At 53.1% G+C, this 27,068-nt stretch overlaps 10 protein-coding genes across 10 annotated transcripts; 7 read left to right on the top strand and 3 right to left on the bottom strand.

Annotated features, from left to right (window-relative positions):
• Window positions 1-292: 292 nt before the first annotated feature.
• On the bottom strand, window positions 293-3,475 carry AYL99_07665 (hypothetical protein; the record flags this gene model as incomplete). The annotated part of the gene is made up of 1 exon (XM_018839174.1): window positions 293-3,475. The coding sequence occupies one exon, from the start codon at window positions 3,473-3,475 to the stop codon at window positions 293-295; it is 3,183 nt and encodes a 1,060-aa protein (XP_018691942.1).
• Window positions 3,476-3,904: 429 nt separating this feature from the next.
• On the top strand, window positions 3,905-5,290 carry AYL99_07664 (hypothetical protein; the record flags this gene model as incomplete). Its single annotated transcript, XM_018839173.1, has 1 exon — window positions 3,905-5,290. The coding sequence occupies one exon, from the start codon at window positions 3,905-3,907 to the stop codon at window positions 5,288-5,290; it is 1,386 nt and encodes a 461-aa protein (XP_018691941.1).
• A 281-nt stretch (window positions 5,291-5,571) lies between these two features.
• Window positions 5,572-6,610, bottom strand: AYL99_07663 (hypothetical protein; the record flags this gene model as incomplete). Its single annotated transcript, XM_018839172.1, has 4 exons — window positions 5,572-5,739; window positions 5,790-5,869; window positions 5,922-6,001; window positions 6,054-6,610. 4 exons carry the CDS (start codon window positions 6,608-6,610, stop codon window positions 5,572-5,574), a joined length of 885 nt encoding a protein of 294 aa, XP_018691940.1.
• A 1,863-nt stretch (window positions 6,611-8,473) lies between these two features.
• AYL99_07662 (hypothetical protein) lies at window positions 8,474-10,018 on the top strand (the record flags this gene model as incomplete). Its single annotated transcript, XM_018839171.1, has 1 exon — window positions 8,474-10,018. One exon carries the CDS (start codon window positions 8,474-8,476, stop codon window positions 10,016-10,018), a length of 1,545 nt encoding a protein of 514 aa, XP_018691939.1.
• Window positions 10,019-11,348: 1,330 nt separating this feature from the next.
• Window positions 11,349-12,927, top strand: AYL99_07661 (hypothetical protein; the record flags this gene model as incomplete). Its single annotated transcript, XM_018839170.1, has 4 exons — window positions 11,349-11,592; window positions 11,656-11,787; window positions 11,864-12,322; window positions 12,407-12,927. The coding sequence occupies 4 exons, from the start codon at window positions 11,349-11,351 to the stop codon at window positions 12,925-12,927; spliced, it is 1,356 nt and encodes a 451-aa protein (XP_018691938.1).
• A 611-nt stretch (window positions 12,928-13,538) lies between these two features.
• AYL99_07660 (hypothetical protein) lies at window positions 13,539-14,141 on the top strand (the record flags this gene model as incomplete). Its single annotated transcript, XM_018839169.1, has 1 exon — window positions 13,539-14,141. The coding sequence occupies one exon, from the start codon at window positions 13,539-13,541 to the stop codon at window positions 14,139-14,141; it is 603 nt and encodes a 200-aa protein (XP_018691937.1).
• Window positions 14,142-14,824: 683 nt separating this feature from the next.
• Window positions 14,825-16,301, top strand: AYL99_07659 (hypothetical protein; the record flags this gene model as incomplete). Its single annotated transcript, XM_018839168.1, has 3 exons — window positions 14,825-15,030; window positions 15,085-16,172; window positions 16,231-16,301. The coding sequence occupies 3 exons, from the start codon at window positions 14,825-14,827 to the stop codon at window positions 16,299-16,301; spliced, it is 1,365 nt and encodes a 454-aa protein (XP_018691936.1).
• A 388-nt stretch (window positions 16,302-16,689) lies between these two features.
• Window positions 16,690-17,256, bottom strand: AYL99_07658 (hypothetical protein; the record flags this gene model as incomplete). The annotated part of the gene is made up of 1 exon (XM_018839167.1): window positions 16,690-17,256. One exon carries the CDS (start codon window positions 17,254-17,256, stop codon window positions 16,690-16,692), a length of 567 nt encoding a protein of 188 aa, XP_018691935.1.
• Window positions 17,257-18,507: 1,251 nt separating this feature from the next.
• AYL99_07657 (hypothetical protein) lies at window positions 18,508-19,605 on the top strand (the record flags this gene model as incomplete). The annotated part of the gene is made up of 1 exon (XM_018839166.1): window positions 18,508-19,605. One exon carries the CDS (start codon window positions 18,508-18,510, stop codon window positions 19,603-19,605), a length of 1,098 nt encoding a protein of 365 aa, XP_018691934.1.
• A 1,802-nt stretch (window positions 19,606-21,407) lies between these two features.
• Window positions 21,408-25,224, top strand: AYL99_07656 (hypothetical protein; the record flags this gene model as incomplete). Its single annotated transcript, XM_018839165.1, has 16 exons — window positions 21,408-21,488; window positions 21,575-22,058; window positions 22,112-22,164; window positions 22,228-22,691; window positions 22,751-22,806; window positions 22,855-23,036; window positions 23,125-23,339; window positions 23,399-23,425; window positions 23,478-23,856; window positions 23,921-24,002; window positions 24,051-24,109; window positions 24,173-24,182; window positions 24,251-24,451; window positions 24,525-24,645; window positions 24,708-24,799; window positions 24,899-25,224. 16 exons carry the CDS (start codon window positions 21,408-21,410, stop codon window positions 25,222-25,224), a joined length of 2,832 nt encoding a protein of 943 aa, XP_018691933.1.
• Between the last annotated feature and the right edge of the window lie 1,844 nt (window positions 25,225-27,068).

The following is a 27,068-nucleotide window of genomic DNA, read 5'->3' as shown; positions in this document are numbered from 1 at the left end:
TGAGGTTTCTCTTTCGCCATTCAAAGCTATTCCTGTGTTGGCCCTGACTCATCGATCCCAGCCCCGCCTTGATGGCTGTCAAAAAGACGAAACCCGCGAGCAAGAGGATTCTAGCACCTTCACGTAAAGTGCCACGTCGACAGTAGGGTATGTCTTTCCCTGAGGCTGCTTGACAGTAGGCGAATGATCCGCCTCATGAGAGATAGGATCAGCTTTCGAACAATATGAACCGAGACTCGTGTCCCATCATTTCCAATTGCCTTGGTGGCGCTCAATTCATCTCAAATCCGCGTCACAACAGCTTCAGATCTGCGAAGCTCTTGACAATCGTTTCGTCAATCGGACTTATCCAATGGTGCTGAAAGTTCTCCAACCCGCCTGTGCTCTCAATGGCCTGCCTTAGCCTCGAACCGATGAATTCGCGCACATTGAGGGTATAGATCGGGTCGTGGTTACTTAAGATTCTCTTCCGTCCATCCTCTGGCGTTGCGTCAGGCCATTCAGGAACATCTCCACCATTTCCATGGCGATTATGGAACAGGTAATCACCCTCGGATTCATCCACGGCTTCTTGACCCAGTTCGGTGCAAATGTCCGTCCAAATGGTGAACAGCGTCTCGAGGTTTTCGAACATGATCGTCGGGAAATCCGGAGGAACGGTACAAGCAAGTAAGTTTGTGAGGGCAAGGACCTGAAGCTTTTTGCGCAAGATGTCACCTACGGCGTCGATGTGAAGGAGCCATTCTGTCAGAAGCCATTTGTGTGGCGGTGAAGGGGAAGCCGGCGATGACGCTGATGTAGAGACGGTGGACGTAATGTTGGTGGCGATGACGGCTTGAATAAATTGGTCTGGCGACAGAAGGGCTATGCGTGCCAGGAGACTGAAAAGGCTCGTCTCCCCCGGGCCAATGATGTCTGGTGGTTTGCGGCTCGGGCGAAGATCTTGATGATACTCGTACGCTTCCTTCAGGAGCTTCATGAGGGATGCCAGATAGTTGGTGCTTAGCATCGATTCCAACAGATGTGTAAGCGCCTGTTGAGGATTTACACTGGCCGAGGACTCGATCGAAATTGTGGCAACGAGGTTTTCTAGTACATGAGGTGCCAATGACGCATCCCGTGCTCGACTAGTTGATAGAGCTGGTAAGATAGCTTCCATTGATGTGAGGAGCGGCGTCAGAAATTGAGGGGACAGAACCGTAGTGGGAGACAATATCGTGTACGATTCTGTGAGCTCAAATATCTGCCGCAGGAGTTCACTGCCCGTGTCCAACAGTGGAAGGAGACATTGGGATAGTGATAATAGATCCGAAGAGGCGTGTTCCGTTGGAGTCTGCTGTACAATGGCGGCCCACAGTTCGAGTGCTTCCTCAAGGAGATACACGGATGCTTCGGATTGTGGCTGAACAGAATCATGAATCAATGGTAGAATGGGCCCATGATACGACAGGCTCTTCTGTCCAAGACTGTTGACGATTGCGGTGATCAGAGTCAGTATTGCTTGTTTCATCAAGTGCTCTTCGCCGGATTCAGACCACAATGGCGGGAGCATCGACATTATGCCCTGCGCGTATGGTTCTATGTGGCCTTCCAGCCTCGTGACCGCCACTCTAACTGTCTCGAGTAATGCCATCTTTGTCTCTGATAGTTCTGTCTCGCTGATAAGGGATATGACACCTTCTAGCAGAGGTGTGGCATAGGGCCTGAAATCGGAGTGACTGAATTCAAAGGGTTCCAACACGAGACGCAACTGCCGCCCTGCCGTCACGCGCACAACATGGTCATTGAGGGGCTCCCGGTTGGAAATCAAATGAGTGAATATTTGATACACCGCGATTCTATCGAGTGTCACTGGTTTGATTGGGACCCATTGGCCTAATAATATTGCTGTCCGCCGTCGAAGGAGGTTGTAGTTTGGTTGATTCATCTGGACTTCTGGCACCAAAGTCCCACAGAGGAAAGTATTGAAATCAAGGACATCTTCGAGACAGGCGGCAGCTATGCCAATGGCTGAGTAGAGGCTGTCTTTGAGGAGCACATCCGTGTTTGAAGTGGTAGCGTATTGATAGAACACTTGGAGCAATCGCGGAATTAGCAGCTCTTTGAAGTTGATGACGAGGTCAAGGAATAATTTTTCCGAACATGAGCGGATGGAAAATTCCCAGGCATCTGCAATTTCTTCCTCGCGGCGTTCCCACTCGTCTGGTTCCTGCTCCCAGTCTCGGAGGTCTGAGGGGCGCAGAATGAAGTATTGGGTCACTAAAAGCTCCATCAGTCGAAAGACGAAGTCTTGCGTGAGCACTGTGTTTTTGACATAGTCGACAGCGTCTTTTCTGTCTTTCTTGTCCTGTGGAGTGACATATCTGAACGTTTGCATCGGGTTGAAAACCATCTTCAGACAGGCACGGAATAGTAATAGAGCTTTCAAGCAAAGCTTCTCATTCGGTGACTGTTCGACATCATCTCCACCGCGGTATACTTTCCAATCGAAGTTGCCCTGCAAGGCTGACTGCCTGACCTCGCTCTGGCTGATCATTGACCAAGAGCGGTTCAAAAGCTCCATACAACCGAGAAGAACGAAGGAGGCGGGGTGATTTCGAGCCATGTCGAGATACAACTTCGCCAGTTGAAGCAAATGCTTCAACAACATGGTTCGAGATTCGGCTGGAAGGTCTTGAGTGTATGCTGTCCAAAATGCCTGTTGGTGCGTCTGCAGGAGTTCCCAAAACTCCTTGACGGCTTCTTCTCTATGAGGATTTTCAAAGCCAACGACAAGGAGTCGCCGGAGCGTTTTCAGCGCTGAATGACTGCTCACTGCGCTAGCAAGGTCGGCTTGATCAGCAGTTGACTGCCACCGGGCGACCAAACCGACGTAGAGGCGGCCGAGGACCTGCAAAAGCTCCAATGACACATTTTGAAGGCTCTTCTTGGTGCGCTGTAGACGTCCCGATGCCAGCTCCTTGATTATTTGCAGGGTAATGGTCAAGATGTTCGAGATATAGAGGTCTGCACTCACATCCTCACTGGCCGCTCGGATGTGATGTATAACGACGTCGACAACATCCGGCCAATCATGGGGAAACTCGTACCGGACAATCTTTGCTAGCATCAGGGCATTCTGGAGTGCAAGGGTAGAGACGGGCTCGCGCACGCCCGTTTCAATAGATCTCGATCTGATCTGATCCTTCTCAGCCTTACTGATAGGATTTACCGACGTTTTGCGCCAGTGTTTGTCGATGCCATTCTTGAGTTGAATAATGGCTTGGAAGCGGACATCCTGGCTGAGCGAGAAATCGGCATAGACATCTTGAAGGAGGGCATAATAGCCGGGAGACTTCTCCCAGTTTCCAATCTGTTGCGTAGCTACTTTCAAGCCCTGAGGCGTGGGATGTGAGGCATTTTTGAGTGTAGATATGACGGCGTTCCTGGTCAACGGGTTGGTTTCGCCCTCCGCCTCAATAGTGAAAGAGGGCATATCTGTTGGGTATGGGTTCAGATGACGGCAACAACCACCATCCTGGTGTTGGAGAGAAGAAATGTTTTGTAAGAGGAGAGATTAGGCAGTGCCAGCAGTGGCAAACAGACTCTTTCTTCTCAACTTGAGACCTAGACTGACGGAGAAGGCTCTGATGAAACACGTTAAAGGAGCCCCAGCCTTTCGCTGTGGATTAACACGACCGCAGCGACGAACAGGGCCTAAAGAATCTTAAAACAGCAAGAGACTGCGGCACCTGCGGTTCTCTGCGAGCCGGCGAACTCTCTTCCATGTCTGGTGCGGCCAATCTCTCACCGAAGCCAGCCTCGGCTGCTCATTAATTATCGCCCTCGTCGTCCTCGATAATCTTCTCTCCCTCGTTCTTCTGCCTCTTTTCCTTTTTCCTGTGCGTTTTCAGATGACTGCACCATGTCATCCAGTAGCTTTGCCGCTGCTCAGGAACGCATCCTTGCACGGCAGACAGCCAGACAACAAGAGGCCCTCACCCTCACTCAACAGCCGGAGACTACTGGTGGCCGCTCCTCCTGGACGCGACTTACTCAATCCCTACGACCCAAGTTATCTTCGTTCTGGATAACTTTGCTAGATTCGGAGGGCACACGGCCAGCGTTTCGAGTCGGACAGGTGGATGCAGAACTTCTCGATGAAGAATTGCTGGGGCTATTGAAGACACAAGTCGCAGATGCTTTGAAGTACCTCGGGCCACATCTGCAGGATGACTGGTCGCAAGAAATTCTGCTTGCTCTCCGGGCAGCACTGTTCAAGCTATCTATATGGGACAATGACGCTTCCTATGGCGCAGCTCTGCAGAATCTCCGATACGTCGACGCCAGGAAATCTGGACTGTCCCTTCCGAAACCGACGAGATGGCAAAAGAGTCTGTACGGGCTGCTGACGGTCTTCGGGCGTTATGGATGGGACAAGTGGGAGGATTGGCTGATTGATCAAGAGCGAGGATATACAACTCCTTCAGAGGCCGTCCAGACGCTGATGAGATTTACCTCCTTCATCTCTACAACACATTCTATCGCGGCTTTTTGTTCCTTCCTGGTGTTCCTCGTCAATGGACGCTACCGGACTCTTACAGATCGTTTGCTGAGATTAAGACTGATGTCGCCATCCAATCAAGTGAGCCGGGAAGTCTCATTCGAGTACCTCAATCGTCAATTGGTCTGGCATGCCTTTACCGAATTCTTATTATTTCTCCTGCCGTTGGTCGGCATCAGTCGATGGCGAAGATGGCTCGCCAGGATGTGGAAGAAGACAAAAGACGCCATGAAATCGCAAACAGAATCCGAAGATGACGATGGTGACAAAACAAAAAGCGGGCCACTGGCCTTCTTGCCAGAAAGGACTTGTGCCATATGTTATCAGGATCAAAATCCGACATCGACATCCGAAGCTGAGATCCTAGGAGCAAATGCCGCTGCCGGGGGAGGCGTCATTGGCTCGGCCACTACCGACGTGGTAAATCCCTACGAGACAATTCCTTGTGGCTGTATCTACTGCTTTGTCTGCATAGCGACCAAGATCGAAGCGGAAGAGGGCGGTGGCTGGACATGTCTGCGTTGCGGAGAAATCGTATACAAATGTCAGCCCTGGAACGGCGATATCGTTTCGGTTGGAAAAAAGACCAGCAATAAAGTCGCCAAATCGGTCGGGTTTTCCGTCGCCAACGATGACTCAAGCGAGACTTACCGAGACGGACCCTCTGAGGATTCGCAGGAAATTATTGACTCAACTTTGGCCGAGAGCCAGTGGACCATGGCGGATCAGGAGTCCTCTAGCAGTTAGTGAATCAAACTACAAGGATAAGGCAACGCACTGCGCCTGTGGAGCTGTCTTGGCTTATACTCTGGTCTTTGACCGCCAGCGACATGGTGTCATGCTTCGAAAGCAATGACGTGCAAATGGACTACACGTTACCGATGTACAAGACGACGAACCGCCGGCTGAGCGTGTATTTCGAGACAGATGGTCGGAGTGCATCACAGCAGTTCTCATTGGGCGAGCACCTAAAGCACGCACCCTGCTAAATCAACAAGATTTGCCCGGAGCTGGTCCGCCCAGTCGACTCAAGTATATGACCTTCCGTTGGCGATCAAACTCTCGTATGTTTCTTTATCATGGCCTGGAATGACTCGGCCCTTGGTCGTCCTCTCCAAGTGCTTCAGCCGCTGAGTGCTTTGGAACCATGATGGATGGTCTCTCGCAAGCCATCCTTGAGGAATTCCGTCGCGCCACTGGAGTGATAGTTCAGTACTGAGCACATTGACGGGTGGAAGATACTCACATTTTCAATTACGTGGCAGTGGTCACTGATGAAGAAGAACGTACCACTTTCTGGCATGTTGATTTGCATTCCAATCAGTCCTACAACCAGTCAGCAACTCCCTGGTTTTCAACCATGCAGCTCAGCTCTCACCGTCAGTATGGCCTGGTAAGTGATGCAGGGTGATGCCTTGGCAGAAATCAAAGGTTCGTTCGTCGAAAGTCTTCCAATTCCTGCGAATCGTTAGATCACAAAACAACTACACCTGAAGCGAATGCAACATACAAGCTCAACTTGAGGTAATGTTCCAGGTAGACGCCCACATCTGCACCCGTCGCAACAGACCAGAAAGCCGACCTGAGTTCTCTGTCGTGGACCCAAATTTCAACGTCCTTTCTGTCAAGGAATTCGTCCAAGCCGCCCGCATGGTCGAGATGTAAATGACCGATGATGATTTTCTTGATATCCTCGAGCTTGTTTCCCGTGGCCTCGACCGCAGCCTTCAGCTCATGTTCAGGGTCATAACGCACCCGAGAAAACACGTCAGACACCACAGGGCCCCAGATCTCGGGGTAATCCTTGCCACAACCCGTCTCCCACAGGATGAGACCCTCGTGCGGGTGTTCGATAAGGATACAGAACACAGGCAGCTCCCTCCGTTTGTTGACAAAGGACTTATTCTCGGTGCTCTTCAGGCTAGTGTTGCCGCCACGAACCACGAAAGCTTCATCACACTCGAGCCAGCCTACCTCGAGGATGTGAAATTTGGTCCCTTTTGGGCAGACATTGGACACATGGTTGGGCACGGCGCCCCGATCGATTTGGCCTTGGATAGCAGACATTGTTGAAGAGAAGCGATGATGACCCACGGATTGGGAAAGAGAGGGCAGTTCTGGGAGGGACAGATTGCTGGGAACTGAAATATACCAGGGAGGGGTTCAAACAGCTATCGAGCTCGCCCCGCATCTCACAATGCTGGACTCACTCCACCCTGCGGAGTGCGGACGAAGATGAGGCAAGAGTAGCCATTTCTGGCATCTTTCGAGGAGGAGTGAAAGCGGAGACGTCGAGACAGGGGCATTTTCCGAGACTGCAGCAGCATCTCGAGCTCGCTAGCTTGACGCCAGGGTGGCCTTGGAAGGCCTCGGATTCTCGCACCAACGGGAAGATTGCTGCCAGAGAACGAGAGGGGAAATGATGGATTTGTCGAGGAAACCGCGTATCTGGAAGGCAGTGACGTTACCAGACCACGCCGGACACAACCGCACTCCACGGCGAAGCACCGCAACGCCTCCAATTGGGTCCTTTTAGAGGGGCTGGTGGGCATAGAATGGGGGCAGATCTGTCTGTCTTGATTCTCCTCCGGATGGGGAAGCATCCGATGCACCTAAAGATTACCCCAACCACGGCCATGTGGGCTAATTGACATGTACCTCGTAATGTATCTGGTTCTACGAGGTACCCATCCAGCTTTCTCCAAACTAGCGAAATCGCCCAAATGCTGACCTCGTGTTGATCTGTCTGTTTTGAGCACCGAGCCTGCATAATTAGCTTCGCCTTTTCTTTCATGTAATGGTGTTTGATTGCTGCTTCCGTATTTTTGCCGATATTTATCCTTGTCCTCTTCAAGAACCTTCTATCTTGCGCTCCGCGCCGTCATTGTCTTGTTTACTTTCTGTTGCCACTCCCTTAGTCGTCGCATGCGAAAAGGACGGGTGAAGTGACTGCACCATAGGAGGGACCTGTGTTCAAGGCTGCCAGGGAAGGCGTTGGTGACAAACTCAAAGTGTCCCGAAGCTGCGTGGTGGGCCTCTTCGAGGGTGGCAACAATGGTGAGATGAGGCTCATTGAGGATGAGTTTGCCATGGCCTTAGAAGTCAAGGCAAGCGAGACGAGATCACAGTAGGAGAGAGTGGTCAAGATCAGCAGGGACAGTTCGTAGGGGGAGGTCTCTGAGGCGAGAGATAAGGTCAATGGCTTCACTTCGAGGCTCATCATCTACCGTTTGTGGGATGTTGAAAGGCGGGATTGCGACAATCACGAGAAAGAGGAAGGATAGCCAAGTAGATTTCTATGAACCCGAAATTTGAAAAATACCGTTCATTACGTTTCAGTTTCACCTGACAATGTTCTCTAACAGACTAGAAGAGAATGGCTCAATCATCATGTCGTTTGCCGTTCGTTGCTGTCTCGCCCCGAGCTGGGTGTTCTGAAGACAATCCAGTGCCAGGAGACACCTGGTGCCACCAGACTTCACCCAAAGGTGCCAAGCTTGTCTCCTTCAGTGATAGGGCTATGTTCTGCTGTGGAAAGAAAATGGATATTTCATATATCAGGAAGTCACTCCGTTCACCAGTGGGAATTGAAAGTGGCGTACACAGTAGGTAGGTGAAGCGAGAGGGCTGGAAGTGACGTGAACTAGCCTCAAAGTGACTAGCGCATATCTGGCTGGCGCCGTGAGGTTAAGGCGAATGACCAGCCGATCGAGTTTGAATGAATCACCAACACATCACAGTCACATCTACTACTACCACTCTCGATATAACCACCCTTTCTCTCTCGATTGCGACTCAACCATCTTGCTCTCACACCAATCATCTACACCAGTTCTGCACACACAAAAGAGACATGAAACGCCGTGCATCTCGCTTGACTTTCCCAACTAGACCCACCTTCCTCTAACCACCCTCCTTCTCTCTCGAGACATGGAGAGTCTGCCTCTCTCGAAAGTGCACATGCCGGGCGATCAGGAAGTCCCGTCATGGGACTTTGACCCTGCCATCAGACTCCTGAATAACCTTGCCTTCACCGACAGAGCATCTGCAGTGAGCCACGGGCTTGTCATCTACAGCAACAAAGATGGAGGGACCGATGATACCTGCGGAGGATCACTTGGGGACTTTTCTACTCTGTGGGATTTCCTAGGGCGTCCCCATGCCGCTGATGAACAGCAAGCTGAGGAGCTGGTCAAATATGAGATCAACGATGAGCCCGTGGCAGAGGTCGACCTGAACCAGCTCAGCAAAGGTGTTCGGTGGCGGGACGAGGTGGATGGCGCTGATCTTGAAGACAACGTGGAACCTCCAAATAACAAAGCCACTGCTGCGTACATTCGCAACCAGAAGCGTGCTGCTAGAAGAGCCAGAGCCAAGGAGAGAGCTGAAAAGCTTGTCACCCAGGAGAAGCCCGTTTCCGACACCACAGACTGGGAATCTGGAGAAGAACTCGAGGCTCTGCGCCGGTCCCCGGACCGCAGAGCTGTTATTGACAGCATTCTCGGTCGTAGTCGACCCGGCCTTCGCGATAACAGCTCCCCTCCGACCTCTCCCTCACCCCCCAAAGCTGACATCAAAACTCCCAAACGCGAAGCACCAATTTCCAATCCCTTTGTGTGGCCTACCACACCTGTCACTACGCCGTCAAAGCACACAGTCATCACCCCTCGCGACGGACTGACCGTCAGAGCCAGGAAACAAACATTAATTACCGAATTGATGCGCCGACATCCTGAAGAGCAAACCTATCTGACGAATGCCGGGCTCCTCGAACCTGCGTTTACCCCGCTGAATACATCTGACATCGGCATTCACGTCTTCGTTGACATTTCGAACATATCGATCGGGTTCCATGATTGCTTGAAACTAGCACGTGGTATGTCCCGTGACATCCGCCTCAAGCGTGTTCCTCTCTCGTTCCACAACCTCTCTCTTATTCTCGAACGCGGTCGCCCATGCGCCAAACGTGTCCTAGTTGGATCCGACAAATATGCGGCAATTCAACAGGCCAAGTCGATCGGCTACGAAACCAACATTCTCGAACGCGTGCACAAAGCCAAGGAGCTGACGCCGCGTCAAAAGAAATACCAGGCTCGATCTGGCGGCGAGACAAGTGGTTCTGAAACGAACATAGGTCTGCCCCAGCACTCGGGTCCGGAGAAATGGGTCGAACAGGCCGTGGACGAAATTCTACACCTGAAGATCCTCGAGTCGATTATTGACACCCAAAAACCCAGCACCATTGTTCTTGCCACTGGCGACGCTGCCGAGGCCGAGTACTCGGGCGGGTTTCTGCGCATGGTTGAACGTGCCTTGGAAAAGCAATGGAGAGTCGAGCTGATCAGCTTCAGGTTGAACACCAGCAATTTGTACAAGAGACGAGAGTTCCGCATGAGATGGGGCCCCCTGTTTAAAAGCATTGAGATAGATCCATTTGTGGAGTTTTTGATCGATGAAGAGGAGAGCGATGGTTAGATGCCATGGACCAACCCCCTTGGATCAATCACCAGACCCCCGCCCGGGTTCACGCCAATCTTTGGTGTGGCGCCACCAATGTCGGATGCTCAGATCCTGACGTATGCCAGAAAGGCCATGAAGGATGTCAAAAGACAGATTGAGGAGTTGGAACAGGCAAGACTATATTATGAACTTGTTCTCAGTGGCAGAGTGTGGTGGCATTGACAATCTGATCGACGCTATCGCCGCCTTGGTCCGTGTGATGTGCAGTCAATGTAACTGCGAAATTGCAGGCTGACCTTTCCATCCAATATATGTCGAACTGGCGATTAGCACATTGAGGTAGCTGTTTTTAGGATAAGAAATGCCAGATGAATGATACCGAACTCTACGGACTGTGCCGTTTTTGGGGTCCGTAGAAGGACCTGCCCATGTTTCGGGTTGTGTCGAGGTGGGTAAACAATCACGGAGTTCAGATTAAGTGTCTCCCAGCCTGGAACACGAGATGGAAGGCCTGACAAGGCTGATCAAGCCATTATCCGCGTGGTCCATGATCCACTGGACGGAGTAATACCGATGGTCGATTCAAAATACCAATTCGGCACTACCTTGTACCAGCCAGATATGATGCGTCGAGTACGAGTACCAAGCACATAGACAGTCACTGTGCCCCAGCAAAGTGTTTGCCATTATTGGCTAGATCCGAACTGGTCGCCACTCCTCGTCGATGCTCTCGGATGCTCGCTGTTCCCATAAGTCCGAAATGTTGTCCCTCTCTTCCCAGTCCCCTAGCTGTTCGCGCCCCTCGTACATACCGCCCCCGTACCGGTCGAGTTCGTCCGCCGACCTTCCAATGATACTTCGGGCTCTTTCGCACCTGGCGTTCGCTGCCAATCGGGCCCAGCTTTTGCTTCGAAGCCTTCGAAAGCGCGAGGACCCAATAACGTACGTTATGACTCGAATCTTGGACCTAGGACCGAGCATTTCTAAGCTTGGGGCTCGCGAGCGAGGACGACACTGTGAGTGCTTCGAACAGCCGTCACCGCTTGATTCGTCGGCTTTTGTACATCATTATCAATTTCTTCGCTGCGAACCGAAGCCAAACTCTTCGACATGGCTCGGCTGAATTTGACTGTTTGATTGTGCCGGCCTCAAAGGACATGAGTACATAACCGCTGGTGAGTCTTCTCTTGTCATGGATACAATCAGTGGACATCTAATCCCTGTGACCCTTTTCTCCTGTCCCTGTTGAATGATGGTTGCCTCGCAGGATACCTACCGGCCTTCGCCAGAAACAGCTTTGCCTCACGGCGGCAGCCCTACAGCAAGGTCCAACAGCTCAAGCACGATGGAATCGACGATGGACAAAGACCTCGAGAAAGCGCCAGAAATCATGGCCGATCCTCCTTCCAGTCACGAATCAAACGGGCAGAGCGAGGACAAGGCTGAGGCAGCTGGTGGTGACGCTGTCCCGGTGACTCAGGCTGTGAATCCAATGGACCCGTCGCAGTTTCCTGAGGGAGGAATCAAGGCATGGACCGTCGTGTTTGGGGCTGCATGCGGTATCTTTGTCAGTTTCGGCTGGATCAACTGTGAGTTCGATGGCTCCCAGGGAGACTTGCTCCGGCCCAGCTCTAACCTCAGTCCTCAACCAGGCATCGGTGTCTTTCAGGAATACTACGAATCGCATCAACTCAAGGACTACTCGTCCCAGGAAATCGCCTGGATTCCGTCTCTCGAGGCATTCATGATGTTCGTCGGTGGTCTCTGGGTCGGCAGAGTATATGGTACGGCTGAGCGTCCTGCCTCTCTCATATCTCCACTTGCTGCGATCAGCATGGATCTGACAGTTTTTGACAACAGACAACTATGGCCCTCGCATTCTCCTTATCATCGGCACAATCCTGCACGTTTTTGGTCTGATGATGGCCTCCATCTCGCACAAATATTATCAATTCCTGCTCTCCCAAGGCGTGTGTTCCGCATTGGGTGCGTCGATGATCTTTTACCCGTCGATGGCCTGCGTCGTCACATGGTTCTTCCGACGCCGCTCTCTCGCATTGGGCGTTGCGGCCACCGGATCGAGTATTGGCGGTGTCATCTTCCCCGTCATGGTTGAGAAATTGATCCCCCAGGTGGGATTTGGCTGGACGATGCGGATCTGTGCCTTCTTGGTTCTGGGGCTGATGATTTTGGGGAATATGACTCTCGTCAGTCGCATTCCGCCCATGGCGAGGCCAGTGAAGCCGATGGATTTTGTGCGGCCATTCATGGAGGGAAACTTTGCCTTACTGGCATTTGGGAGTTTCTTGTGTTTTTTGGGTATGTGTCATCCCATTCGAGTCTCGCTTGGGATTGCTTCTCCCTGCAGACCCCCTAGTGGCTAACTGAAAACCATGCGATCAGGCCTCTTTCTCCCCTTCACCTTCATCATTCTCTCTGCCCGAGCGCAGGGCGTTCCGGACTCCCTCGCCAAGTATTTGGTCGCAATCCTGAACGCCGCCAGCACATTCGGACGGACCATCCCTCCGTTCTTCGCCGATCGGCTCGGCCGCTTTACGGTTTTCCTTTCCGTCACTCTCCTCTCGGCCCTCATCACCCTCTGCCTCTGGGTTCCTGCTTCCGGCACCGCCGCCACGGTCGTTTTCTGTCTCATCTTCGGATTCAGCTCCGGGGCCGCAGCCAGTATCCTACCGAGTTGCGTGGCGCAGATCAGCCATATTAGTCAGATCGGCGTGCGGACGGGATGTTTGTTCAGTGTGGTGGCAGTGGCGGTGTTGATTGGATCCCCTATTGGCGGGCAGCTGATTGTCAACGATGGATACAAGAGCATGCGAGGATTCAGCGGTGCGATGCTGGCAGCAGGCTTTGTGGTCTATGCCCTGCTTTGGCTCAGGCTAGGTGGGTTAAAGGGTCAGAAGGTATAATTTTCACGCATACTAGGAAAAGTAGCCATATGTAAGCAACGTTCAGGGTTGGATGTCGGAGATCTTCACTTGGCCCTTTCTCGTGGCCTATTTTCCCTCAGATTTTCGGCCACAGGGCTGAATCGACCTCGATGGAGAAGTCTATAAAGCGGCGTTATGGTGGCACGAGATAATACTTGAACTCGAGTGGAACTTCGGGGCGCGCGATAGTACCGAATAGAAGCCGATGGAATGACGTAAACAGCTGAACAGACACTTCTCCGACGGCTGCCACCACGAGGGATCTCAGGCATCGGTTCGGTGTCGACAACATGATGGTGCAGATGATTGTTCATCTGCGGCAGAATCTCCAAGGTGCAGAGTGAGGGTTCTGAAGCATACCGACGGGTGAAAGGACGTGTCTCTTGACAAGACATCCCCGGCATACCGGTTCAATCGACTTCTGCCTTGTGCATCTGTGAGCATGCTGCGGCGTAATTGCATGGCTCTCTTTAATCGAACTCTGAAATGACGAAGGGTACAGTGGGTGCCGCAGCCGACAGGTTACACTCGGTCCAACAGAGAGTCAAAAAGAATAGTTGATGGCCGACAAACCATCACCAGGACGATCAATGGCGCTACAAATGTACAGGCGAAAGCGACCCCGGCGAGAATCCAGTGACGGGTACTCCGTCGAGGAAATCTCTGCCGATGACATGGGCTATGACGGGGACATCGAAGTGCTTCTTCCCGACCAATACGAGGAGCCTGATTCGGATTTCGAAGACGACCACGTGCTGAGGAGGCTGTGGCCCGATACAGACGATGAGCTGGCCAGCAAACTACGGAGACTATCCTGCGATCCTCAACGCCGACGAGGCGGTGGTGAGCGAGGCCGGAAACGCATGTCACGGGAAATGGAGGGGGATGGGGACGGGGACGAGGACGAGGAAGACGCTGATATCCCGCTCAAACACACCGAGATCGAAGTATCGGAGCTGGTTGACGGACACATTGAGCAACCTCCACCGAAGAGAAGGAAGAACAGAGCCAGCAAGCCGCCACTGGGACAGCGGATTGCGAGGAGGCAGGCTGCAGAGGCCTGGTCGGACAGCTCCGACCTATCCGAAGAGGTGATGCTCGAGTCATCGACAGGGACTCCTGAGGGCACAAACACGCCGTCGACGCCGATGAAGAATGGGGGGGTTGAAGATGATGCCATGGACCTTGGGTGAGGGGAATACGATAGACATTGTTATATACGGTATGGGGAGGGCAATGGGTAGCTATTAATGTAGGGAGGGACTTGCGCAATAGGCAATAATTAGGGCACTTTCGGCACTCGGGGGCCGGATTGGGGAATTCCACGAGCATTTGGCGGGGGCTGATAGGCGCCCGGGTGGTTCCTGACTAGAGAGCCACAGCGCATGGATGGCATTGGTGTCATTGGTGTCAATGGTGGCTTTAGTGGCTTTGGTGGCTAGTGGGCGTCATTCCTCCACTCCCTGCAGTGTCCCTCCATATTCCTCCGCTACCTCCACCCAGCCAGCCAGCCAGCCCGCCAGCCAGCCGAGGAGGGCTTCCGATCTTCTGTCTCACCACTCACTCACTTCTGGACTGCAGCTTGCGATAGAAGCTTCCACTGGTGTCGCTGCCGCGGGTCTCGTTCCGAATCTTACATCATTGTGCCTTCTGGGGCCTCACAAGTGGACTAACTTTAGCTGCACTTCACTACTTGCTCCCTTGGCTTCTCCTCCCAACACCATGACAGGGACGAGAGCTTGTCGCTGCCGACCCGACTCCCAATGGCTTCTTGATTTCTCCTCCCCCCCCCATCAACCACCCCCTTAGTGTCCCTCGTTTCATCCTCGTCTTCACATCTGTCCATCACTCTTGCATCTCATTCTCATCCCCCACGATGACCGGTAGACGCTCTTCGGCTCGCATCGCCGCGCAGCACCCGAGCTCCCAGAGTTCGCAGACCTCTTCTCCCCCGCATCCAAAGTCGTCGCCGGCTGGCAGGAAGCGCAAGAATGAGGCGTCTGGCTCTTCACCGAGCGCAAAGCGAGGGAAGAAGGATGCGCACCTCGAGCAGAAGACGCTGGATGAGTCCCTGCCGCAGAAGTATGTCCTCTCTTCATCTCACCCGTCGCATCCATGCTGACACTTGCTACCCAGTGGAGCCCATGAACAACCTGCACCGGAGAAGGCCGACCAAGAAATGACCGAGCCAGAGCCAGCAAAGCCTGAAGAACCGCAGGCCGGAAAAGTCAATGGTGACGCAACCGAGGCGAAGGAGCAGGAACAGGACGGGCACTCCAAAGAGGAGGAGAGTGCCGACAAGGAAAAGGAGCCTGAGACCGAAAGCGCCAAACCTGAAGCCTCAGAGCCCAAAGCGGAAGAGGCTGAAGAGGCCAAAGATGCAGAGCCTGTAGCCGCAGAGGCCCAGGAGGAAACAAAACCCGCCGAGACGAATGGCGACGCTGTTGAGCCCGGTGCACGCGAAGACGACGTCCCCTCCAGCATCCTCGAAAAGGGCGTCATCTACTTCTTCTTCCGTGCTCGGGTCAACGTGGACCACCCCGAGGATGTCAAAGATGTTGCGCGCTCTTACATGGTCATGCGCCCAATTCCTCTGGACGCGAAACTCGGAGATGGCCCCATCGGCGACGAAGGAAATTGTCGCCTTCTCGCTCTCCCCAAGAAGGTACTTCCCAAGAGCGGTAAGGACAGATTCATCACCTTTGTCGAGAAGTGCAAGACCAGCTTTGCGGAGCTCAAAGAATCCTTCCTGGCCGGGGCAGAGTACGAGACCAAGACCGCTGGCACTAGACACACACCTCCCGCCACCCCACTTGCCGAGGGAGTCTACGCAATCACGACCACGGGGCGCGAATCACATCTGGCCTACATCATCAATATTCCGGCCGAAATTGGGGAGATGCAGAAAGACTTTGGCCTCAAGCAGCGTGGAAGTTTCGTGACCAGTGTCAAGAACCCTCAGCAGCCCCCTCTGGGCAACCAGAATGTGCCCAAGGGACCTGAGTACCCCCAAGAGATTATTGATGAATTCCGAAATCTCCGGTGGAAGCCACTGGAGCCGAAATACTTGGATTATGACAATGCGCAATTTCTGATGATTGGAGAGGACTATGACAAGGCTACGGAACAGCGGCCTAAGGATGAGCGGGAAAGCAATGCTGCGCCTGAGGAGGAAATGGAGAAGTTGGAGGGCGAAGATGAGATCCGGATCAAACATTTGAAAGGTGAGTGCGAATCCATCGAATGTGCATGTGCCATACGGAGTGCAGCTAACACTTCTAGGCGACGATGCTGTCTTTACGGATCTTGGAGTCACGTCAAAAGAACTCCCCCAGGTGTCGACTACTTGGTAGCTGTCGGTTTATGACGACAGGCTAAGAGGGCTGGGTGGCGGATTTATGTTTGTATCATGCTCAACATGCCATGCACTGTTCCGACTGGGAGGTATTTGTGAAAGCAAAAAATGAAACTCTGTAGCTTAGTCGGCGCACCGATTCATGCCCGCAAAAACTATGGAGTCGTTATGTTTCATGTCAATGCTTCTGAGAGATCAATAAAAAAATAATCATTTACATCCAGGTGTCCTTGAGACTGTCGACCCGATGAAAGTTGCAGACTCGAAAGATGATGATCATGACTAACTAATAAGTACCGACTTTTCGTTTTTCTTCTTCTTCCTCTTGCACGATCCTGCGTTTGCTTTGCTCAGCATCTCCTTCTCCTCCTCTGGATATTTCCTTGCTAAGTCCCCTCGCGTGCCTCGATCTGCTCGACCTGTTCCCGAATCTGCCGCAGAGCCCACCCGAGATGCCCGACGTTGGGGGACATGCGCGCGTCGAGGGTCCGCACGAGCGCCAGGCCGCCCCGGAGGTGGATGTGCATGGACCGCGTCGACCCGTGCATGCCCTCGATGTAGACGAACAGGATGCTGGCGAAGGCGGCCAGCTCGACGCTCGCGACCGAGCTGTCCAGCCGGGCGTTGAGCTGCCGGATCGCCAGGAGGTACTGCGCCAGGCAGTACTCGGCGGCGGAGTCGAGGTCGGCGTTGTGGAGGGGGTGGGGTTGGCCTGGATAACGATGGTCCCACGACGTTGACGACGATGACGACAACGGACTCGCTGGACTCGGCGGGTGGTAATTGGTCCGGCTCATGACGCTGATCGACAAGGCGGCGTGGAAGATGCTGGGCTCGGCGTGGGCGTAGCGCAGCACGACGCCCTCCCACCAGGGACTCTCGAAGTACAGGGCAAAATCGCGCGCGCACACGCGCCGGAAGTAGTCAAAGTTGCTCGCCTCGCAGGCATTCATGTTGTACAGGTGGCTGGGGAGGAGGAGGCGATCCGGGGACAGGACGGGGAGGCTGCTCGACGATTGTTGTTGTTGGTGTTGCCACAAGGCCGCCGTCGTCGTTGTTGTCGTCGTCGTCGTACGCTGCTGGTGGTAAATCACCTCACCCAACCCCACCGCTCCAGGAGGAGGAGGGGCACTGTGCGACGAAGATGACCAGGAGGGTGGTGGTAGTGCGATGGTGGCAGGGGTAAGGAAATCGCATTTCCGCCCTGTGCTGCTGCATTGCAGACACGCGGGTCTGGCTTCGTTGCATTTCTTGTGCCGGAGTCTAATATATATGAAACGGAATCAAATAAGTGTGATGAAACATCCTACCCGGGACTGTTTACGAAAAAGAAGTCATGCAAGGTGAAACCCGAGCAACGGAAAGCGGCACCAGGGGATGTATATATCATATGTATGATGATATGTATGATAAGACATGGCATGATATGACATCTCAAGTATTTGCATAGCTCGTGTTTGTGTATGTGTGGGTCAATGGCAAAGGGGAAGGAAGATGGAGGCCCCTGGTGAAGGAAACCAAAGAGAGCAAAAAAGCGTACATGCACGGACTTACTTGCAGGTCCGACACCCGCTCTTGACCTTGTGCTGCCCCCTGGCGCCGATGCGAGGTTTCTTCTGGCGGGCGGCGACCAGAATCATCATCTGCGTACCGTGATGCCCCGTTCCTCCTTCTGTGGGTGTGGGAACTATATGACTTGATGCCGGATCTGCCGACATTGCTGGCTGGCTAGCTGGGTGTGCCGGGGTGCGTGAGTTTGACTTTGCCTGGCGATGGCGAGACAGACCATCATCACCTCGCAGAGCGGCCCGTGGGCATTCTGACCGTGCTCGTGTCTTTTTTTTTTCGATGGACTGTATGGAGGGAAGGGGAAGAATGAATACTGTACTGCAATAGTACACACAGGAGTTCCGTATCTCACTGTTCAGGCCTGGTGGATCCGGGGAACCGATATATGAGGATTCGGATTGGTTCGTGCGTAATTTGAGGCCGGACGCCTTTCCTGATTTGGTCCTAGTTCTTTGGCGCAACACCCATATCAGTATATAGAAGCACACAGGAGGTGGATGTGCATTTGAAGGGTGGAATAGCTCTTGGGCGCCCTGGAGTATCCCAGCTTCTCTATAAATACCAGGTCATCACTCTGAATACTTCTCCATTCTTCTTCATCGGCAGCTTCTTCACCTCCATCTTTTTTTCGAAACATGGCTACTACTACTTTTGCATCCAGTGCGTCCTTGCCTGATGAGAACGCCCCCGAAACCATCGAGGCTCGCCGCAGAGAAATGCAAGCTTGGGAGCAGGCCGCGGGCGAGATTCTCGGTCCTTGTCCGCCGGACTTGAAGGAATCGACTATCGACATCGCCCTGTCCGACCATTTCGTGAGCCACAACATCGTCGTCCGGCCTGTCTCGACAGCCAATGGAGAAGGCCACAGCCAGAGCGCCATCAAAAAGTGTCCTCTCATCGTGTACATCCACGGCGGAAGCTTTGCCTTTGGCACGCCACACCAGGTGCTTTCTCCCGCGCGCGCATTTGCCTCGCATTTCGGGGCTATCGTCGCCTGTCCGTCCTACAAGCTCGCCCCGGAGAACCCCTTCCCAGCACCGATGCAGAGTGTCTGGGAGGTGGTGGCGTGGCTGTCTGACCCGCAGAACCTCAACACCGGACTCCTCGCGCACGAAGGCATCGAGTTCGATCCGTCCCTCGGTTTCGTGCTGGCGGGCTGCAGTGCAGGCGCAACCATCTCGGCCGTGGTAGCGGGCATCGCAGCGGCGGCACGCGCAGGGCAGACCGAGCTGGTGCAGGGACTCCCGGGGGGCCTCGTCTCTCCCATCACCGGACTCTTCATCTCGCTGCCTCACCTCGTCCATCGAGACATGGTTCCGGCGAAGTACGCGTCCGCATTCCGGTCTCGCGAGGAGCATGCCAACGCGCCCATCATCAACGCCGCGTCGCTGGCCCACTCGATCAAGCGCCTCCAGACCGACTTCCACTCACCGTGGTTTTCGCCGCTCAACCTGGACCTTCATGCCATCAAAGAACATCACCCCAACCGAGTCTACGTGCACGCTGGTGAGCTGGATATCCTTCGTGATGATGCGGTCATCTATGAACGGGTATTGAGAGAGGATGGCATCGCCGAGACCAAGATCGACGTGCTGGCCGGCTATGCCCACGTCGGCTGGCTCTCCATTCCGTTTCCTGAGGCCCACACGCCAGAGATCAAGGAAATGACAATGAACGGCATGGCCTGGGTTCTTGGCCAGGAGTGGGACAGAGATAGGCCACTTCCATACTGATTGATCGAGTAATTAGGATTCTCAATGTCACTGGCGTCGTCGGAGACAAGTGTTGATGCAAGACCTCCCCCCCTTTTTTTTCACTGTCACCCACTGTTGGGTGACTGTCATTCAAGAGCGATGGTGACTAATCTGCAACTACGTATTCCCAACCAAGAATCTAGGAACTGCTTCCTTGAGCAGGACAAAGCTCAACCCAATTTCCCGCAACAATTTCCTTTCAATCTCCCGCTGCGTTGAACCCAAGCATTCCTTGTGAACGGGGGGACACCAGCTTCCCCCGAGTTTGCAGCCTGGAGAGTTCAACGGTGACTCCGTTCCGGTGTCTCCCCCCGCCACACAATTGCGACATCGTCCAACCCGAAGGTGGTGAACACCTTTCAGATCGATCAGAGGACAACTTGCCTTTCGATCCCGTCATATGTCTATTATTTCTGCACAAATTCTTTCAACTCTTCTCCGTAACATGTACTTGACACGTACTCTACAAGCGGATGATGTGCCAACGCCGGTCATTGATTCAGCATCTCTCTTTCCATTCTGGTCTGAGCTACACAAGCCTTAGGTGAGTGACCAGGATGTGTGAGAACGCCCAGGGCGATAGGCATTGTCCCCGAGGTGGGTATGTGGCTGAAACCGACCCAATCCCGCGAGCTTTACCTCGTACACGTTACCACTGAGTAAAGAGTACATTACCCCATCCAAGAGAAGCACCGCCCCTTGGGATTCAAAAGGACAAGGTACTCGGTATGTGGTCGACGTACGAGGTACATACCTAATCTCTCGAGGGCGTGGAGCACCTGGGGTATTTCTCCCCTTCATGTGCCGCCTGCAAACGCAAGCGCTTATTTCTTCTGCCAAAAGGCGCTTATGCAACCTTGGGCGTCAACTAATGCATACAGGACTCCAACATGGTATCATGCGACCTATTTGCGTCTTAGGTCAACCCCCCTTGTAGGGCCGATTGATGGCGATGCAACGACCCCAATAGCTCGCAATCGGGCAGTGGAAAGGGGTACTACAAGGTACCTGTACCTCAGTACGTCCTATCTACTCGGTACTGAAGTGCTTTGACGTCCTCAAACGCTGCGCACACTCTGGGCCACAGTTGTGGAAAGAAGCCTCAGACACGGCACAATGTGCGAGTCCATCAGTCTCGCACGGACGGTCGAAACATTCACCGAGGGATTGGCCTCTTCTCTGGCCCAGAATGTGGTTGGTATGCTACACCTTTGCGACATTAGTGGCTACACTCTGGAATAGTATCCTGTCGCTCCCGGCTCCAGGGTGGGGGCCAGGTTTGGTCACAGAGCACTCACTTCATGGATGGGCGAAATCGTGTTTCTACTTTCTTCAACTCTTCAATTTCCACATTGGCAGGTTCCCATGTACTTCGACCTACACTGGGCAAACTTCTAACTACGAGAAGTCGTCGGTCATGGTGAGAAGACCGGTAAGTCCTGCTGTTTTCCAGTATCGCCGCCAACTGAAGAACTTAACGACGGTTGTTTAGCTTAGGGCAGATCGCTCTCCTGCTGGCTCGCCTGGTCCCGAGAGGACTCCAGTCCAGTCTTCGCGCAGTGACAATCTCCAAAGCAGTTCAAGACCAGTTACGCGCTATTCAACTCGGAGTGCATCAAAGGCTGTTGTTCTTCCTGGGACGTCGGATTTCGACCCAGATGTGGCGATTCCTTCAATTGAAAGAGACCATAATGAGGCCTCAAGCGACCTCTCTCGCAAGAGCACACCCGTGCGCGTCAAAACCCCCTCCTTTTCTATCACGACGCCCGCTACAGAGGAAAATGCGACCCCTGCCCCTTCGTGTTCCGCCCGCCGTGGAACACGTCGAACCCCATCCTCTACAGCAGCCAGTCTCACTGAATGTATGAGATGGATGGAGCTTTCTGGAACGCCATCAAGAGCCCCAGCATCGTCCAGTCAAATTGACCCTCTTTCTGAAGCTCGCCAGCGCTGTTTCCGATCTTCCCGCGCGATTTCTTACGTCAATGGTCAACGTTATGCTCGGAACTCTGTGGACGATGTCGCCTACGGCGTCGAAAATATCAGATTGGGCACACAAAATACACCGCCTGCGACTCCCACTCCGCACACTTACCTTGATCCACGGTCCCCAAGCCCCAACACGCCCCATGAGGCGGCGACTCGCAGCCCACGATCTGCTTCCCGTCGTCGGTCAGGCTCTCATGTTGATCTGACTCATAAAGTTGCAGAGGAAGAACCCCCACCGTCGCAGTTCCACGCGCCAGAGTTTCAGCGAGAGTTTGGCCACGCACGTAACCTTGTGAATCATTTGGTCAATGTTCTTGCAAGCTCATCACTGCACAACGAAACTCAGTCTGGTATAGGCGCCCTCTACCAGCAGGCTGTCGCGCTGAGTCGCTTCCAGAAGCCCTCGACTCGTACCGTGGGCTTGGTAGGAGACCAGGGGGTCGGTACGTGGGCCCGAGGGTGGTTGTTTGATGGCTCTGTCTCTTACCGTACGCAGGGAAAAGCAGTGTCCTGAATTCACTCTTAGACTTCAAAAGCTTCGCTCGATCGGTTAGTTGCTGTTTCCCCCCTTTGCCCTAGTCACACTATAGCTGATTCCAGGGTCGATAACAGGGTAACAATGGGTCGGCGTGTACTTGCGTTGCAACTGAATATCATTACCACGAACATGCCGATTTCGCCATCGAGGTCGAATATTTCACTTTGGATGAGCTTCAGGACCAATTGACTGAGCTGCTACAAGCATACCGACACTATCACCTCCCTGAATCAAATGAAAAGCAGAGCGATCTGGAAGAGAAAGCCAAGGTCGCTGAAGACACATTCAGGGCTGCCTTTCGCAGCCATCGCACGTATAATGAGGAATTCCTTCTCGACAATCCCGAGGCAACGGTGCTCCAGACATTACTGACGTGGGCCAGGAATTCGGGCTTGCCTCTAAGAGACACGCCAGGCGCGGGCCCAGAGATAGAATTCTTCAACGAAGCAGAACAATGTTCTGATCGCTTGGTCGAGATTACCTCGGAGCCAAACTCTTCGAATGAAGCCTCCGCCTGGCCGTTCATTCGGAAGATAAAGTACGTGACCGCAACGAAGACAAGTCTTTGTGCCTATGGAATCCAGCTGATTGTAACAGAGTCTACCTGAATGCCTATATCCTGAGCAAGGGCCTTATTCTTGTTGACCTCCCAGGTAAGTACTATGCTACACTTGATACAAAGCTTGTCTAAACATCATCAGGCCTCCGAGACCTCAACTCAGCTTGGCTCAGGATCACCGAGAGATACCTGCTTGAATGCGACGAGATTTTCGCCATCTGTCCCATCGGGCGCGCTACCACCGATGCCAGTGTCAGGGAAGTATTCGAGCTTGCAAGGCAGGCGTCCTTGTCCAGAGTTGGGATCATTTGCACAAAGTCCGAGGTAAGTGCTGCTGAATGCTCCGGGCTAGTTTGTCAGCCTATTGGACATTACAGACTCCTTGAGGCTCTCCTGCTAACTTTAACCGCAGGAGATACAAGCAGACGAAGCTCAGCGAGAGTTTGGTGCAGAGGCTGGAACATACATAAAGAAGCTGAGGGACAGAAGAGAGGAGATGCAGGAATCACTGGAGGAAATTGAGCGCAGAATAAGTGACCTCATCATTGATACTGATACTGAAGCCGAGGGTGATAAAGAAGAGCGCCGGAAGCTTGCGCGACTCCAGAGAGCTGCTAGTAAGTCGAGGTGAGTGTGTGTGTAAATCCGTGGTAAATCAGTCTGACACTGATGATTCCTCCCCCCAGGAAATCGCTCGAACAAGTACAGTTTGAGTGAGTGGTTCTACCCCCAGAGTCCTGCAGACCAATGACTGTGGACTCTCAGATTGAAGACTTTCCTCATCACTACGCGCAATCAGAAAGTCACAGCCGAGATTCGAGCAGTCTACGAGAGTCGCATGCCCCAGGGAAACCTGCCAGTGTTTTGCGTCAGCAACCGCGAGTACTGGGAGCATCGAAAGAAACCAGCAGGGGAGGCCATGCCCTTCCTTCATCTCTCTGGCATCCTGGAAGTCCGAAAGCATTGCCTTTCCGTTGTTGCCGAGAGCCAGCTCCGGACGGCGGTCGATTACATGGTCAATGCCATTCCAGGGCTACTGGGTTCTGTCGAGCTCTGGGTTCAGTCCGGCGTGCGAGACCTAAGCTCCGGAGGAAAGCAAGCTGTTCGAGACACCATAGAAAGGATCGAAAAGGCGTTATACAACGTGAGTTCCCCTGTGAGAGACTCCTAAGGACTTTGAACTGGTCTAATTCAAGCTTCGCCCCAAGTTGAACTTGTCAAAATCTCCTGTCAATGCCAGTGCGCGGACAATGGAACGGGAATTCAAGACACGGATAGCTCGTATCATGAGTTCGTAACTCTTACCTGGAGGCTGTCGCTCAGCTGATGCTTTGGTAGAACAACACTCCAAAACTTGGTGCAAAGCTGCAGAGAACGCCACAATAGAATGGCGAGGAGTAAGTGCTCTCTCATATGGTATACGAACTGTATTACGTTCAAACTAATACGAGCAATGGCAGTGGAGTTCTGGTAAGGGAAAATTCCCTCCCCTCGCCTTTAGCCGTCTCTATCTCTGCGAACATTGACCTTCTTGCCAGGCACTTTCTCTGCCTTTTGTCGGAAATACGGAGATCACCACACAACCACAATAGGAACCCGCCACTGGAACGAGGAAGCGATCGAGGCGATGGTCACTCAGCTGGCAACCCCATGGCAAACCTTGCGGCAAAATCTTCGAGACCTGCAGTTCCATCTGCTGGAAACAATCAACGATTGCTTCAATCGCTCCATAGCTATATGTACGACAAGAGCCACTCATACCCCTGCCTAAGCCGACAATGGATCTGACCAAGTGCTGACGAGCGTTCCCAGCTATTGAAGCCGAAACCACGGCAGACTCACTGCCGACGTTGACCAAGAACATAGAGCACAGACATGCCCTTCTCGTTGCTAAGGTAGAGAAGCTAGAAGACGATTTCGAGCGTGGTTTATCGTAAGAGAGAGACCCAAATCTTCCCTATGGCCAGTTACCTCAAAGGCTAATCCGCAATACAGTATTCTTCAGACGGATGCGTTTTCCGGGATTCACAGCTCGTTCATCGGCCAGCACATGAAACCTTCATACGACAAGACCATCCTTCTAAGCGGTCAGTGCAATCCCCCCTTTCCTCTTGGCCCAAATAGCTGTTGAAATATGGTGGTGGAATGGTGTTTATTGAGTTAAAGAGAATCTGACACCGCTTCAGGCACCGGGAGCGACATTCAACGCAAGAGAATCATTCAAGAGGCGTTTAGCGACGACCAGCTGTTCGTGTGCCATCGCCAGCAACTCCAAGACAGATTCTGCGCCCTGGCGCGTGACTTGCAAGACGAGATCCAGGATGCCATTGCCAGGCACCTCGCCGATGTCCAGAGCGACTTGGATATGCTGAAGAACACCCACGTGGCCCTGGAGAGCGAACAGCATTGCGAGTTCCGCCGACGGGTGGAAGACACGGTGCAGAATATCAGACAGGAGATGGAGGAGATTCACGCTGTCGTTGCTCCTTCTGAGCCCCTGGCAGTTACCTGAGAGGGACGTGTCGTCGAACATGTACGAACAAATCTTGTGAAAGTTCCAGGCGTTTTGTTTTGTTTTGTTTTGTTTCGTGTTACATTTCGTTCGGTGGTTCGCTGCACGGGCACCAGAGCATGTTCGCTGGCAAAAGGCCAGGAGGAGAAAGGACGCATACCTCTCCAACACATACCTAGATCCATCCGCAATATGACTTTGTGTGAAGACTTCCAGGAAACCCCTTTGTTTTCCCGCCAATGGACGGCGGCCGACTTGTAACTATGATGAATATTCAAACTCGATCGACCCCCTGAATCTCTCAGCCGCATCACGTGCCATTCACCCATCCATCCTTGTTCCTTATTGTCGTTAACAGCACTCACCCACTCCAAACTGCACTCACAACCATGTCTTCTTCTTCTTCTTCTTCTTCTTCTCCTTTCCCGTCTCAAACTCGTTTCCCTCGAGAGGCCTCTTGAGCGACCTACTCGGCCCCCATGGGCACGGGTCCACCATCGATTCCGAGCTCAGAATACGGACATGAAAGAAGTCGCGAGAGGGTGGTCTCGAATACATACAGATCTAGGTTTCTATCTACGACAGAACAAGAACTGTCCGCAGCCAGCCCTTGATCTCTGTCGGGCCTCTTCTTTTGTTTTCCTTTTCTCCGACTATGAAATGGCAGCGCCATCTGACATTGAGGGACGACCGTGCCACCACCAGCAGGAGAGCTCGATGCAATAGATGGTCCACGACGCAGTGGGACATTCTTCTGAGAGCCACAGTCGCCCAGGAACACACAAAAACCAGATCCAGACGATCCTGAAACGTGGCCCTGTCCTTCCATCGAAGCCACGGGTGCGTGCCGTGTACGTGGCGTGAAAAAAGCCGAGATGCGGCTTGTTCACCGACCCCATGTTCAAGTTCCTGCCTGATGCACCACTGCCCCCGAGTTCATTCATTTGGGGATTATGGACACCACCACGTGCTTGCTACCGCACCATCTACCTGCAGTGGCGGCGGCGGTCGACGAGCGCCCAGGATAGTGTGACTGCGGTGATGAACAGGGTGTCTGCTTCCAGACCTACTCGTTCAGGATCCTCAAAAAGGCGATGGCGTGTGCCCGGCGCGCAACCAAGTGACTATGCGGGAGTGGAGCCTGGACTCCGTCGACAGGGTCAATGTCACCGGCGTCAACGCCTTTGGCAACGTGTTTCATCCGGAATGGTGGGTTTCGGGGCGGGCTCAGGGGATATGGACAAGCGGGTTGAGGTGTGAAGAAGGGTTGATAATAGGGAAACAAGCCTCCTAGGAGAAGAGCTGGCAAGAACAGGGACGAGCACGGTAGAGGGTTGCCGACGGCGGGAACTGGCTAGGAAAATAGCTGGTGAAGAGAAGAGCTAGTGATGAGAAGTGCTGTGGAGGAGAGGAGCTAGGCCGGTAAGAAGTTGGCAATAAGGGTCGATTGCCGGGCGAGGGACAAGCACATGGAGGCATCGCGGGCTGGAAGACGTCCAAGGAATGACAGAGACAGCGTGATCAATATGGGAGGCGAGGACCTCCCTGCGACGAAACCAGACAACTTCGTGGGAACGCAGGCTAAGGACAAACAGAAAGAAACCCTTAGATTTCATGACACTGACGTTGAGAGTGATTGCAACTACTCCAAACGGCGGGCGTCGTCTGCCTACCCATCACTTCACTTTCAATGTTCGCATGTTTGTTTCTATAACTAGTAATAGTAGTAAAGTTTATGATATGGAGGGGTTTTGTAGACACGAAGGATGATGGACCACTGCACCCACGGTGGAAAGGATGGGAAAAAATGCCGTGGTGAGTAACGTGTCAGCAGAGGGTTTGAT

The sequence above is a fragment of the Fonsecaea erecta genome, assembly GCF_001651985.1.
Source record: "Fonsecaea erecta strain CBS 125763 chromosome Unknown Scaff6, whole genome shotgun sequence".
NCBI classification, from domain to species: domain Eukaryota; kingdom Fungi; phylum Ascomycota; class Eurotiomycetes; order Chaetothyriales; family Herpotrichiellaceae; genus Fonsecaea; species Fonsecaea erecta.
This window is presented reverse-complemented; position numbering and strand designations above follow the sequence as displayed.